Source organism: Monocercomonoides exilis, assembly GCF_001643675.1.
Source record: "Monocercomonoides exilis strain PA203 chromosome Unknown scaffold37-1059404, whole genome shotgun sequence".
In the NCBI taxonomy this organism is placed as follows: domain Eukaryota; phylum Preaxostyla; order Oxymonadida; family Polymastigidae; genus Monocercomonoides; species Monocercomonoides exilis.
This window is the reverse complement of record NW_027150582.1, coordinates 507,993-522,304: the sequence shown is the minus strand read 5'-3', so window position 1 is coordinate 522,304 and position 14,312 is coordinate 507,993. Positions and strand designations below refer to the sequence as shown.

The 14,312-nt window shown below is 36.3% G+C and overlaps 3 protein-coding genes across 3 annotated transcripts; 2 read left to right on the top strand and 1 right to left on the bottom strand.

Moving 5' to 3' along the window:
- Positions 1-3,237: 3,237 nt before the first annotated feature.
- Positions 3,238-3,805, top strand: MONOS_7029 (uncharacterized protein; the record flags this gene model as incomplete). Its single annotated transcript, XM_067877321.1, has 2 exons — positions 3,238-3,315; positions 3,377-3,805. The coding sequence occupies 2 exons, from the start codon at positions 3,238-3,240 to the stop codon at positions 3,803-3,805; spliced, it is 507 nt and encodes a 168-aa protein (XP_067723427.1).
- A 60-nt stretch (positions 3,806-3,865) lies between these two features.
- MONOS_7028 (putative DDE superfamily endonuclease) lies at positions 3,866-5,458 on the bottom strand (the record flags this gene model as incomplete). The annotated part of the gene is made up of 2 exons (XM_067877320.1): positions 3,866-5,077; positions 5,123-5,458. The coding sequence occupies 2 exons, from the start codon at positions 5,456-5,458 to the stop codon at positions 3,866-3,868; spliced, it is 1,548 nt and encodes a 515-aa protein (XP_067723426.1).
- Positions 5,459-8,376: 2,918 nt separating this feature from the next.
- On the top strand, positions 8,377-13,646 carry MONOS_7027 (uncharacterized protein; the record flags this gene model as incomplete). The annotated part of the gene is made up of 4 exons (XM_067877319.1): positions 8,377-8,410; positions 8,489-11,339; positions 11,460-13,553; positions 13,619-13,646. The coding sequence occupies 4 exons, from the start codon at positions 8,377-8,379 to the stop codon at positions 13,644-13,646; spliced, it is 5,007 nt and encodes a 1,668-aa protein (XP_067723425.1).
- Positions 13,647-14,312: the final 666 nt, after the last annotated feature.

Sequence of the window (14,312 nt, the reverse complement as noted above, 5' to 3'; positions counted from 1 at the left end):
AACACCTCGCCATGGATGTGGATGCGGAGGAAATTTCAAAATAAGAATTCCAGCGCCCAATATTATATTTCCATTTCTCACTTCAAAAAAGCACAAAAATAGATGTTAATTTAATTTTATAAAAATTTAACAAATCCTTTCTTTTACAAAAAAAAGTCTCAACTTGTTTTTACAATTAAGTTGACAATTGTGGAAAAAATGAATATTTTTTTTTTAATTTTTTCAACTATACTCTTTTCATATCTCTCATTTTTTTTTCAGAAATCAAAAAATTAATAATTATTTTTCTATTGAAATCGCAATTATTTCAACATTCATTTTCAAAAAAAAATAACTGTTTGATTTTGAATATTTCTCAATTATTTTATTGAAATGAATATATTTCTTTTTTTTTTATCAAAAAAAATTACTTCAAAGAAAATTCATTTTCATCTTATTGATTTAATGAATGTCTATATTTCGTGTTTCAAATGTTTCAGTTTTGAAGAAAATGATTTTTGATCAAAGGAAAAATTCGTTTTGAAAACTGATTCGTGTTGATTTCTCTTTTTGATAATGAATCTATTTCTTGATATTTGAGGTGAAATTTATCTTTTGGGGCTCTTTTTCAACAAATGGAGATTCAAGCACTGTTACAATGTTTATTCTATTTTCTGTTTTGTTTAAATAGAGGCAGACCACTATTTGAGCAACAAAATTCAAATGCAGGGAATAATCGTCTAATATGTTCAACACTATTTTTTGATTCGTAGAAAAGCAGACAGACACCTCTATTAAGGTTATTTATCCTTGGATAATTCTATTTTTCAGTTGCCCTTGTATATTTGGCAGTTGAACATTCAACTTTGATGCTAACACTCATAATAAAGACTTTGTTTTGAGCATATGTTCTAAGTTTCAAAACAAATTTCAGCGTCTCGAATTCGTTTTCCAAGTGAATCAATCTGCTTCGCAAATTGAGTTTTATTCCAGTATCATCCTCAAACCTTGGAGGCATCATATTTTCACCGATAATTTTTCATGCGCAAAGCGAAGGGATATTGTTTTCCTTGATATTACGTTTTTCTTGAGGGAAACAAATGTTTTTATATCTGGATGCTTCAAAATAGAAAGGTTATTCAATTTGATATCAGTGAAATATTGGAAGAACCACTCTTTCACGCGGAGCATTTACACCACTTTTACGCAAAGGAAAAATGTTTTTATTATTTATCTATGAATGCATTTGAAGAATTAATTTCTTGGAGAAGCCAGAAGCTGTACAGAAATCGAATTCTCAGAATCAAAAGACAGAAAATGTACACATACAAAACGAGAGTGTTGTTGTTGCATCGAAGGAAGCAGTTTTCTGAGGCAAAATCGATGCAATGCCGCGGAAGATACTGTTTCAACTTATTAGCGAAGATGCTTCCATCATAGCCACATAAAAAATTCACTCCTCACATCTGAATTGTTTTCTGCTCCTCAACAAATAAGAAAAGCGAAGACCAAACTATTTTTAAAAATATCGTTGCATTTTTTGATTACACCAGTTGTTCCCCTCAAACCCTCAAAATTACAACAATTCATTTTTCATTATCTTCCAAAGCAGACAATATTTCCAGCTCCGAGTAATGTTACTATCTATTTATTGAAAGTTCACAGCAGACAACAACATCGTGAGCGATTCATCTTCGTTCAAGGCTGGCGATTCTCCTCTTTTTCCTTTTCTTCTTCTCCTACTGCAACTTCTTCTTCTTCTTCTTCTTCTTCTTCTTCTTCTTCTTCTTCTTCTTCTTCTTCTTCTTCTTCTTCTTCTTCTTCTTCTTCTTCTTCTTCTTCTTCTTCTTCTTCTTCTTCTTCTTCTTCTTCTTCTCCTTTTTCTTTTTCTTTTTCTTCTCCTCCTCCTTCTCCATATCTCATTTCGGCTGAAATGAAAATGGGCTTGAATGTTCAAATCTTTCAATATCATCCAATTGATGTTTCACTCTCACAAAGCTTGGGAATCTCCATCTTTTCTGTTGGTGCTGGATTTCATTGCTTTTCTTCATGATACGTGATTGCTTAGCAATTGAAGTATTGAAACTTGATATTCTGCCACTCAGGATGCATGTTCTCAATGTTCAAAATCATGTTCATTTTCATGTTCTTTTGTCGATCCATGTTGTTTTTCAAAATTTTATTTCTTTTCTTCTTTCACGACCCAATGATCCTTTGATAAATGAGCTCAAAAATGCAACAATTCACAAAACATGCAAAACCTTTAAGTTTCATCAGTTTTTGGTTTTTGACTCATTCTTCATCACAAAAAATCAATTAATATTCTACATTCACTTTTTGTTTTTCTGTTATCCCTTTTCTCTTTGCCAAAGTATTTGCAATTGATTCCATTCCAAAATCAGAAATATGCTATTCATGACAAAAAAGAATTCTTTTTTTTTATTATGCAAATACATTTATTTTCTAATAAACTGTTGGTTATGATCAAAAAGTGACAAAATATTTCCAATTTTTGTCTTCATACAGCCAATCCAATTGACCTCCAAACATTTTCTATTGCACATATTTGTATAAAGCAAAAACAAAACAGAATATATTGAGATTATTTAAACTTTGCTTGATAATCAATGTTGTTTGTTTTTATTTTTTATTTTGTTGCTTGTTAAGATTTACGTTTGTTTTGAAAACATTTTGCAACAAGCGGAATGAGGATTCCTTTTGGTAATATATCTGAAGGTGAAATTCAGGCAACGATCAAAACCAAGAAGTTTTCAAGTTTGCCATTTTATTTGGATTGAACCATTCTGAACAAAAGTTTTGTTTTTTTGAATACCTTTTGCAGAATTGTTCGATGAGCTTGAACGTTGCACAGAAGATGTACAAATGCAGAAAATTGAGGAAATGAATGAAATAGTTAATGAAATGAAAAAAAAAGAATTTGGGTCTGTTTTCACAACTGGAATGTTTTATAAATTAGGCAAAATGATTGAGGAAAAGACATTGTCATTGGAAAGCGCAATTTTGTTGTTGAAGTCCGTGGGATATTGCAAAGCGCTGAAAAATGTCAGGAACCTATTCTTTGATAGTTATTCGCTGAGCGGAAGATTTCAAAAGATGATTATCGATGAAGAAAAAAAGAAAGAAGAAATGAATGAAAAGTTATTGACCGATCTTTGCGTATGCTATCTTTTGCTTAAGGAGTGGCTTTCATCAGAATCATTATCAATTTGCGTGCCTTGTCTTTTGAAAGCTGCATAAATGAAAGAGGAAAATGAGGACGCAAAGAAAGAAGCGGAAATGGCTTTGCTGGCTTTGAATTGCATTAGAAATAAATATGTGTGAACATATCTATTTTATTTTTGAAGTTATTATATTTCCTTTTTCTAATTTTTATTAGAAAGTGCCAGAAGAACTTTACCTGGATGAAATCAAAGAGATAATTCAACATCATCAAAAGCGGCACAACCTCACTCATCTTTCCTATCAGTCTGCATGGGACTTTTTGATAAACAGATTTCACACCAATATATTTTTGGAAGATACTATTGTGAATGATCTGCATTTTGTGAGAGAGGCAGCAAGAGAGATTGAAGAGTTGTCCAAATGTGTGGATTGGAAGAAGAGAAAAGAAGGAGAAGAAAAAAAAGAAAAAAAAACGAAAGAAGAGATTGTTTTGGTGAGATGGGTCCGAACATTGGAAACTTTCTCGCGTTTATGCAAATTGAGAAACGAAGAACTTGCTGTGATTATTGGAATTATTGTTCAGTTATTTCGAGCAGCAAAATTTTTTTCTGAAGATATGATTAGGGTTATTATTTTATCTTGACCCTTTTTCTTTATTCTGACCCAAAAAAATGAAGTGAAAAAAATTCAAAAAACAAAATGATTAAAAGAAAACAAAATCAGAATTAATTCTTCTGATAATCTTCCTTTTTCCTTCAGCTCGATTTAATGCATTATCTTTCTTTTCTTCATCAGAATCATCGTTTTTCACATGAAGAAATCTTCTTTTTATTTTTTTCTTTTCATCCACAACAGTCTTCACTTCATCTTTCTCCTTTTCATCCATTTCATTTTTCCTTTCAATATTCATTTTCAAATTATTTTCCCATTTCTCTAAAAGATTTTCTTCGGTTATCACTTTTCCATAAAAGTTGAATCTATTTCTTCGGGATGGAAGAGTGAAAATCGAAGATTCGGGCAGTTTCAAAAGAACTGGCCCAGAAGAATTGTACAGAACACCACTGTAGACGAAAGCTTTCTGAATTACAGAAGGTGATAATGCAGTGTGGATGGCTTGAGGCAGAACGTCGGAAATTGCTGCTCGTTTTGAAGAAGATGAAGAAGAAGAGGGAACCTCAAATCTGTTTGTCAGTTCAGATTTGAATACAGCAAACACCCCTCTGTTCAGTGGTTGACAGAGGTGTGTGCTGTGTGGCACGAAGGTTAAAACGTCGACTTGTTGTTTTTGGAATTCTTGCCAGATCGAAGGATCTGCGCAAGATGCATGCGAATCAAGAAGGAGAAGAATGTGTTTGTTTTCAAGTGACATGCGCTTTCTTCTTTCGATGATTGAAGGCAGAAGAACGATGAGAGTATACCTTTTGAAGCACTCGTTGTCCATCCAGCCGCTTCCATTTGCCCATATCTCAAGCGTTGGAGATAATAGGCATTTCAGCTCTTCTGGCAGCTTTGCACTTGGCCACAAAATGACTGAAGGAAAGGCATATCCGTCAGCTGCAACAGCTGCTACGAATGAAGAATTGATCATCCTCGGTGGTTCTTTCGTAAAACCTGCTTTTGTATCTGCTGTATGCACTACAAGCTGTTTAGAATCTGTAGGAACGCGCGTTGAAGATTCATCGACATTTACAATCAAAGCTGGATAGTAATGGAACTTTTCATGCAGCTCGTCGAGTGTTTTATACCAGGGTTTTAAAACACTTCTGCACGAAACAGCCAGTCTGTTGATGTCCAGATTCTTCGGCGTTCCAGTCTTCAGCTCCGGATGACGCTTGACAAAGCCGTAAGTTGCAGACATTGAAACTTCAGTAAATGGTGCGTCTTCATCATCGTTGTCGTTTATAACATTTTCTATCTGAAAAACAAATGATTAAAACATATAAATAAAAATTAAACAAACCAATTCTCTTGTTTTTTTCAAAGTTAAACATGTTCCAGACTTTGCTTCAATGTGAATAATATCCAAAACTCTTTGTTCCTTTTCGCCAACAACTGCTGCAGGTCTGCCAATTTTTCCAACCAGCCTTCCTTTTCTCAGCGCTCTAACTGCATTTTTTATTCCAGTGCGACTGAATTCCTTAGAATTGATAGCATCAGTTATACGAACAACTCCATCAACAACGTTGTGAGCCATTCGCTCCAGCCGACTGTGATACTTCCTGTACTTACGCGAAGACATTGCGCGCTGCAGTTTTTTCTTTCCTTCTTTTAATTTTATTTCTGTTGATATTTTCATTTTTTTAATAATATTTTTAAGATCATAATAATTTTTTATTTTTTTAATTGAAATGAAATGAAAAAAAAAACGAAAAATAACATTTTAAACAAACTTAAGGTTTTATGCCCCATGAAACCCTCCAATTCCACACAGAAGTTCAATGAAGGGGCTAAACCCCCCCATCTCCCCCCCATGCGAAATTGGGTTTGTTTCAAAATGTATTTATTTTTATCTGTTGAATTCATATATATACTTAAAAATCTTTAAAAATATGAAATTGTGGGAAAAGTTAATGATTAATTAAAAAAAAAGGTCAAGATAAAAAAAAAAGGTCGAGATAAAATTATAACCCTAATGAAATTGTTGAATGTTAAAGAAGTGCTACGGGAAACAGCGCTATTGAAATTGATGACTTGCTGAAAGAAGGAGCTATTGATGCTATGCTTGGGGAAGCAGTTGAATCAAATCTGAGAATTCCTCGGATTTTTTATTGGAAACTTCCATTCATAGAGCTTTGTGAAAGATTGAAGGGAAAGATGGAAAATGAGGAAGATGAAGCAAAACGAAAAGAGATGAAAAGAAAAGTGCTTGAATGGAAAGAAGAAGAGGGATATGAAGATATCATGACGAGCTTTCATGAAATACTGCCTGATTTGGCAGACAAGATAAGATATCTGAATGTGCCAAAATGCTCACTAGATTATTTTTGGAGTCTGTGAAGCGAATGTTCAACGCATTTCCATTCATCTCATCTCATCTCATCTCAGAAAAGAAAAGAAGAAGAAGAAGAAGAAAATGAGATGAAGAAGAAAGAAGAAAGAAAATGAGCATGCGAAAAAACAAATAAGAAAAGATAAGAAGAGAAGAGAAGAGAGAAAAAAAATTTGCATAGAATCAACATTTTCAGTTGAATCTGAAGAACATTCAACAAAAATTGTGATTTTCCTATTCTTCTCATTCTTCTTCTCCTCCTCCTCATCTTCTTCTTCTTCTTCTTCTTCTTATTCTTTTTCTTCTTTTTCATTCAATTTCGAAAATGAAAAACATTCAACTCAATCAAATTTGTATTCAGCCACTTTCCAACAATGAATGAAAATGAAATGAAGAGCAATGAAACTAAAATTAGTGGAGATTCACAAAAAGATTTTTGAACAAAAGAGAAAAAAGAAAAAAGAAAAAAAAGAAAACTCTGCTGCAATTGTTTTGAGAAGATTTATCCAATGAAAATGTTGAGAGAATTGAATGAAGAACTTTTCAAATGAAGAAGGAAGAAGTGTAATGAGGAAATTTTTTATCAAGCAATTTGCGATTTGTACATTTCTGAATAAATGTGTTTTCTTTTTTACATAAAAACCGGGATCCTTGACAGCTGAATCATATTTTGCATTGAAAATAAAATTGAACATCATTTGATGAATGAATTTTAGAACTGAAAGGAAATTTTTTGGTTAATTTTTGATTGATTGTCATCTTATTTTTCTTTATATTTTTTTTCAAAAAATGCAGTCTTTACGAAAATACCTAACTTTTTTTCTTTCGATTCATAATACTATTTTCACAACAGTTTTTTCATAAAGATCATTCTCAATTTAAACTCAGTTAAGAAATTATTAGTTGTTTTGAGTTTTCATTTTGAAAATGCTTATTCATTCCAACATTTAACAAAAATTTTTGAAATATTTTTTTACAAATTCATGATCATATATATTATAAAATATTTTTGATCAAAACAGTTTATAATGTTAATCCTGTGGTTTATAGAAATATTTTTGTTATCCAAGGGGAATTGTTGCAATAACAATTATTTGTACAAGCCTTTCGCAACAATTTGTATTTCAGAAAAGCCAGGCTTATTCAATGAGGACACAAATAATGAAAAGAGTGAACAAGATGAATTGGTTGAACGACAATCATTTGTTGTTGTCCAGAACTCAACAATTAACTTGTCTGCAATTTTCTGCAACATGAACACGGAGAAACATTTTGCATCTTTTGATTATCATTCACAATTGAGTATTTGCAGTTGTTCGTTTTCAATTCTTCCACAATCAAAAAATCTGCTTGACTGTTCAGGAGGCCGAATACGTCTCAGCAATATTTCATTTAATTTTGTGGTTCATGATCGTCAATTATCGTCTTTGATTGCGCATCATTCAAAAGAAGTTCTTCCTCATTGTGGTGAATTGTTCTTGTCTTCTTCAAGGATTTCATCATTTGAAGTTCTTGGAAATGAACCATTTCTTTCTTCGAGTTGTCTTTCATCAATATCTGTGACTGATTGTTTGTTCGAAAACATCACTTTACCAAAATCAATGAAAAAGTGCGACAATGAAAATGGATGCTCTGAGAGAGTCCTGGTGGAAAGAACAGTGATGATTGGTTGCGAAAGTCCATATTCTGGAGGCATTCTTTCGCCTGCAATAATCTCTTTTCGCTGCGGAAATTCATCATTTTTGAAGTGTTACACAACTTATCATGAAAGACAAAATTTCACAGAAGGAGAAAATGTGTTTGATGATGACACATTTAATTTTCAGAGCGAAAAAAATGGCGGGGCATTGTATGGTAATGGTAATGCTTCAATAATTTTACATCGATGCACATTCTTAGAATGCGTTTCAAAAGGAGACGGTGGTGCTGTTGCAATGTTTGATTCAGATGGAATGTTTTTTTCAGAAGATTGTCATGCTTATAAATGTTCGTCTTCAAAAGAAACAGGAGGATTCAGATTATTAAATATTGGTTCTGGCGTGATTAATTCGACTTCAATGATTAATTGCTCTTCAAATAGCAAAACATGTTTTTATTGGCATTCATGCAAAAAGAATCCTTGCTCAGTTGTTTCATGTATTTTCGACAATGCAAGCTGTGTTCTTTACTCATCTGTAACTCATATCTGGCATGTCAGCACATCAATATTGATATCAAATTGCCTTATGCAGAATTGCAAAAGCGAAGACTATGCTCCTTGTATATTTTTTGCTGAAGAAGAAGAATTTAACCAACCTTCGCTAAATATAAAATGGTGTCTTTTCCATAACAATACAGCTAAAATTGATAAATACGGACATGATATTCACATTGGGCATTTTCAACAGTGGATGACAATTGGTGAAAACAACATTTCTGAATGTTACTCTTCGAGCGCTTCACCGAGAATCACAAAATGCAATGATGGATTCTATGCATGTTCTGATATATCTGATATGAGTTCTTGGCTGAAAGATAATGAAAACAATCACCAAGTTACAGTTGACTATTCAGTTGGCATTGATCATGAGCAATGTGGTTTTGCACCTTTCTGTCGATCAATCAAATATTCGCTTAAGAGAACAACAAGCAATTCGAACAAAACACTGATCCTGAGACCAAGTGTGTTCAAAGAAGAACAAATATCTATTTCTTCCAGTGAATTCAGCGTTTGTGGATTGTCAAAGAATGAATGTGTTGTGCAATCGGCATCATCATTACAGCCAGTCTTTGATATTTCATCTGGAGCCTTTTGTGTAAAGAAAGTGACAACGCTCCAAGGGAATGCAGAGAGCGGGGAAAGCAAGCCATTTGTGGTGATGGACGGTGATGGATCGTTGACAATGGAGGAATGCGAAATATCATCAGTTGAAAGTAAATTACAGCTTGAAGTGTCTTTCATGTGCATATTTGGAGGAAATGTGGAATTGTCGGGAGTTGGAATTACTGGCAAGAATTTCTTGTCTGACAGTTTGATTTCATTCAATGTGAATCAGTCTGGATCAGTTTTGCATGTGGTGAACACAAATTTCACATTGATTCAAAGGCTGTCAGGAAGTGGTGGAATTATTGAGAGATGTGATACATCCACAGGAATTGTTATTGTTGAAAACTGCCATTTTGAGAATGTGCCAGCAGAAAAAGATGGAGGTGGACTGGCAATGAGAGGAGAATGGAAAGGAGAGTTGATTGTGAATGGAACATCGATGTTTGAGGGTTGTTGTGCAGGAACTCTTGAGGAAAAAGGGAGAGGAGGAGGGTTATTCATAAGTGTTGATTCGACTGATTCAGAATTCACCGTTTGTGAAAATGTGATATTTTCTGAAGAAAACAAAAACAGAGCTTTTCATGGAAGTGATGTGTTTGTTCAATGTGAAAGCGGGCTTTTATTGGAAGAGATAATTAATCAAACATCCTTTGGATTCTTCAAAGATGGAAACTACATGAATAATGAAGAGAAGTTGTGTGGATGTGAGGATGGAGCATCATTTCCAGTTATCCCACTGTTTGTGTATTTGTGCACAATGGGAACGAAGGTGATTGTTGATGGGAGTGGAGGAAATGGGAAGGATCACAACCATTGCGGATTTGATGAATTCAGGTGTTTGACAGTTGATTATTGTGCAAACTCAAGATTGAGTGAAAGTTCAAAAGAAATTGAGGTTGTTTCATCTTCGTCAATAACGAAGGAAATAACAGGACCATCATTTGATGTTATAATTACAGGCAGAATAGAATCATTGGAGGAGGAGAGGATGCAGGTGAATGTGAGTGATGGAGGGTCAGCCACACAAGACTGGCTTGTTGGATGTTCGAGTTCACTGACAATGAGCAGACTTTCATTTGTTGTGAAAGGTCAGTTGAATTCAAGGAGAAAAGCATTCATTCTCTCAAATTCAACACTCAGTGTGACGAACTGTTCTGTTTCATTTGAAAGTGGGGCATTGACTGATGGAAAAATAGGATATAATGTGATAAACATTGAGGGAGGAGGATTTATTATGAATGGATTTGTGATGGAAGGGTCAGTGACAATGAATGGGAAATCACCAATATCAATGAGTGAGGGAATGAGATTGGAGATTTTGAACAGCAGAGTGAGTGGAGTGGAAGTGGAAGTGGAAGGTGGAATTGGAGGAGGATGTTTGAATTTTGTGATGAAGGAAGAAGGGGGAAGTGTTTGTATTGAAGAAAGCAATATATCCTCGAGATGTTCAGGTGGAAGTGGGATGAAAGGAGGAGGAATGATGATATCGGTGGGGAATGGAGGGAGCTTGGAAATGAAAAAGGTGAATTTATCTGAATGTGAAGTGCCATCAGAGGATAGCGAAGAGGGAGGAAGAGGAATGGGAGGAGGGATGTTTGTTGAACTTCCCAATCAAATGGGAACATTTGTTTTGGAAGGAATGACATTTGAGGGATGCAATGCCTGGAAAGGGAAGAATGCGTTTGTTTCAGGATGGAATCTGAGTGAGGTTGTGAACAAAGAGAACTTCAAATGGGAGATGAGTTCAGAGGAGTTGGAATCATTGGATGAGTTGTGTGGATGGGAGAGGAAGACAACAGGAGAGGAAGGATATGTGATTCCATTGGTTGTGTATTTGTGGTCAAACTGGAGTGGGAATGGGTTTGTTTCGAAGGAGAGAGGAAGAGACTTCAGTGGGTGTGGATTTTCAGAAGTGCCATGTTCATCGATTGAGCACTTGATATCACTGAGATATGAACCACTTGGAGAAGGGGAATCACACATCAACATTGTTGGAACAGGAGCACTCAACAGAGGAATATCATTTCCATCACCTCCTTCATTGACAGAAACTCCCATTGTGACAATTGAAGGAGAAAAGAAAGGGACAGTTTTGAAAGTGAGAGAAATGGATGGAAATGAAGAAAGTGAATCGATGGTTGTTTCGAATGTTCATCTTTCATTCAAGAACATATCATTCACAATGCCGAACGAATTGGGGAGGCATTCGTCATTCATTCAATCATCGTCTTCCTCTGCAATTCTTTCGGTTGTGAGTTGTTCGATTGATTGTTCTGAGGAAATGAGAGAGATGAAGTATTGTGTTGTGAAAGTGGATGGAGGAAGTCTTGCAATTGAGGATTTCACGCTTTCTGAGTTGAGTGTAGCGAAAGGGTTTGTGGAGTTTGGAGCAGAAGTGGAAGTGATTTCAGTGGTGAATGTGTCGATATAAAACACAACAATATCAGGGGGAAGTCTGATCTCGCTGACTGAGGGATCACACAATTTCCAATTCACGAAAAGAGAAGAAAGAAACGCGAACACAGTTGTGAGAGTGAATGAGTCGACATTCACAAACATTTCATGTGGAGAGAATGGAGCATGTGTTGTGAGTGTGGATTCGTTTGGGGTCGGTGTGGAGTGTGTGGTGGAAGGGTGTGTGCTGACGAAGTGTGTGAGCGAGAGGAGCGAGGAAGGTGGAGGGGTGAAGATGTGTCTGAAGAGTGGGGAATCAGAATTGAAAGTGAGAGGATGCTCGCTTGTGATGTGCATGTGCTCGACAGCAGATGGGAGAGGAGGAGGGATGATGATTGATGCAGTTGATCCGAAAGCTGAATCGGTTGAAAAGGAAATGCCAGCTCTTGGGGTGAGACTGGAGAACATTCGATTTGTGATGAATGAAGCGTTTGTGGGGAAGGATGTGTTCATCAAGTGCTATTCGATTGCAGGGCAGGTGAATGAGACGCTGTTTGTTCTGGACTTCAGCCAGGATGCTTTGAAGTCGAACAACTCGATTTGTGGGAGGGATGATGTTGACAAGGTTGATGTTGATCTGATTCCACTGATCACATTCTATTATTCGGAACAGGTGTTTTTGAGCGTGAATGGGAGTGAGAGCAGGCAGTGTGGAGCACAGGAGAAGCCATGCCAAAGCATTTGCTGTGGAGCTCGACATATTGAGAGAAGTGTTGCGAATATGATTCTGATTGATGGAGAATGTCTGATTGGGGGAGTGTGTGAGATTAGAGATTTGAATGTGAAATCATTGAAGAGAGCGCAGGCAGCCATTCATTTGAACACAAGGATTGAAGAAGATGAAATGAATGGAGGAAGTGTGATTGTGTTTGTTGATGAGTGTGTTGTGGAGAGATGTGGATTTGTGTTTGGGGAGATGTTTGGGTGGGATGGGGAAAGCATTGTGAAAGAGAAGGATGGGAGATTGGAGATTTCGGAGTGTTTGTTCAGCTCAGCAACGATGGATCTGGTGATGAAGAGCAGGATTGTGTGTGCGGAGAGTGGAGAGCTGAAGATGACAGAAACAACATTTGATGGGATCCACACCACAGCACCACTTCTCTCGTTCACCAAAGAGGGAAAGGTTTCGATGAGTGAGATCAGCATTTGGGATGTGACGAGTGAATGTGGTTTGATTTGTGTCGGAGGGAGTGTGCAAGTTGAGATGACGATGGTTGAGGGAGTGAATATTTCGGTTTTGGGGAATGAGAGTGTGATGAAAATGGAAGGAGCCGAAAAGAGAATGAGTGTGCTGAACTGCTCTTTTGCTCAATGTCAGGGCACGAATGAGAGAGGGAGAATGGTGGAGATTTGTGAGTGTGTGGATGTGCTGATTGGATCATGCTTGTTTGATGGAGGAAAAAAGGAAAGAAATGAGCAATATTTGAATGACGAAGAGGAGATGTGCAGATGGGATGGATCTCTTGTGGATATCTCAAACAGTTCTGTTTTGATGAAAGATACAACATTATTGAATTCACCAGAAGGTGGAATTACAATGAGTGAAGGAAATGTGACAATTGAGAAAGGAGAGTTCATTGATAACAATCTATCAATTGAAGGATATCCATCAATGAGAAGAAACATCATCTGTTCTGATTCAGGAACATTGAATGTGATGAGTTTGAAAGGAGGAGATGGATGGGAAAGAAATACTTCACTTTGGATGTTGAATGAAGGGTGCAGTTTTGAAGGGATTACTTCAGAAAGGGATTCATCATTCTTCATTCCTGTGCTGGAGAGTGCGGAAGCAAAAGAAGAGGCAGACAGAATGAAGTTGATATTCAAAGGAATGCTTCTTGTTCCATGCAATCTGTCATTCTCAGTTGTGAAAAGGAAAGGAGAGGAGAAAGAAATTGAAAAGCATGATTTTGATTCAAATGGATTCTTGTCAGAAAGGGAAGTTGAAGGAAGCGTGGCAAAAGATCTTATCAGCGGTTGTGGAAATGATGTTGAGGTGAGCGTGTGCATTCAATTTGGGAATGCAGAATCTCCATCATCAACTCAGTCATTTATTCTAAAGAATGCCAGTGAAACAAAACAAAAAGATGATGAAAAGATTGTTGAAGGAGGAAAAGAAGGAAAAGAAGGAAAATCCTATTGGTTGTTGATTGTGATTATCATGGCAGTTATTCTTGTGATTGTTCTTGTCGTATCAATAATATTAGCAGTCAGATGGAGGAAGCAAAAGAGTAGAACAGAGGAATTAGAAGAGATTGTGAATGACAACATCAGAAAAGATCCAAAAGCATTTGAGATGGTGACAATGGAGATGTCACCAGAGGAGCAATGGAGGAGAGCTGAGAGAGAGGCAGAGAAGAAGAACGATAAGAGGATGAAGAAGAGAATATATGAGACGAATATGGAACATTCAGAGTCATCGGAGCATCTTCTTTCTGAGAGTGGTTCAACTGAATATATTCTGGGGAGGGATTCAGACAAGATCCCTGAATGGGCATTGGAGAAGGTTGATGATGAGGAAGAGACAAGAAAGAGAACACCATCACCATCCGTTTCATCCACTTCAACCACAGACTCAGATTCAACATTTGTTCGAGGTGAGGATCTGTGTCCAACCACTTCATCGATGTCGAATCTGGTGGATGCAATGGCCTGCTCATCCCCTCATGAGAAGCTGATTGTTGATTTGAGGGATTCGCTGTTTATGTTATTGCATGGGAGGAATAAGACAAAGGAAATGCCAATTGGTTCATTGAATGAGAGGGAGCAGACAGCTGCTCAGGTTCTATTCTGGGTGGCCAACCTTGCTCTCCACTCATTTGATGAAATGGAAATTCCACTTCAATCGCTTTCAAATTTGAGTCCTCACATTGTGCTGTTTTCTGAGCACATGGTCATTTG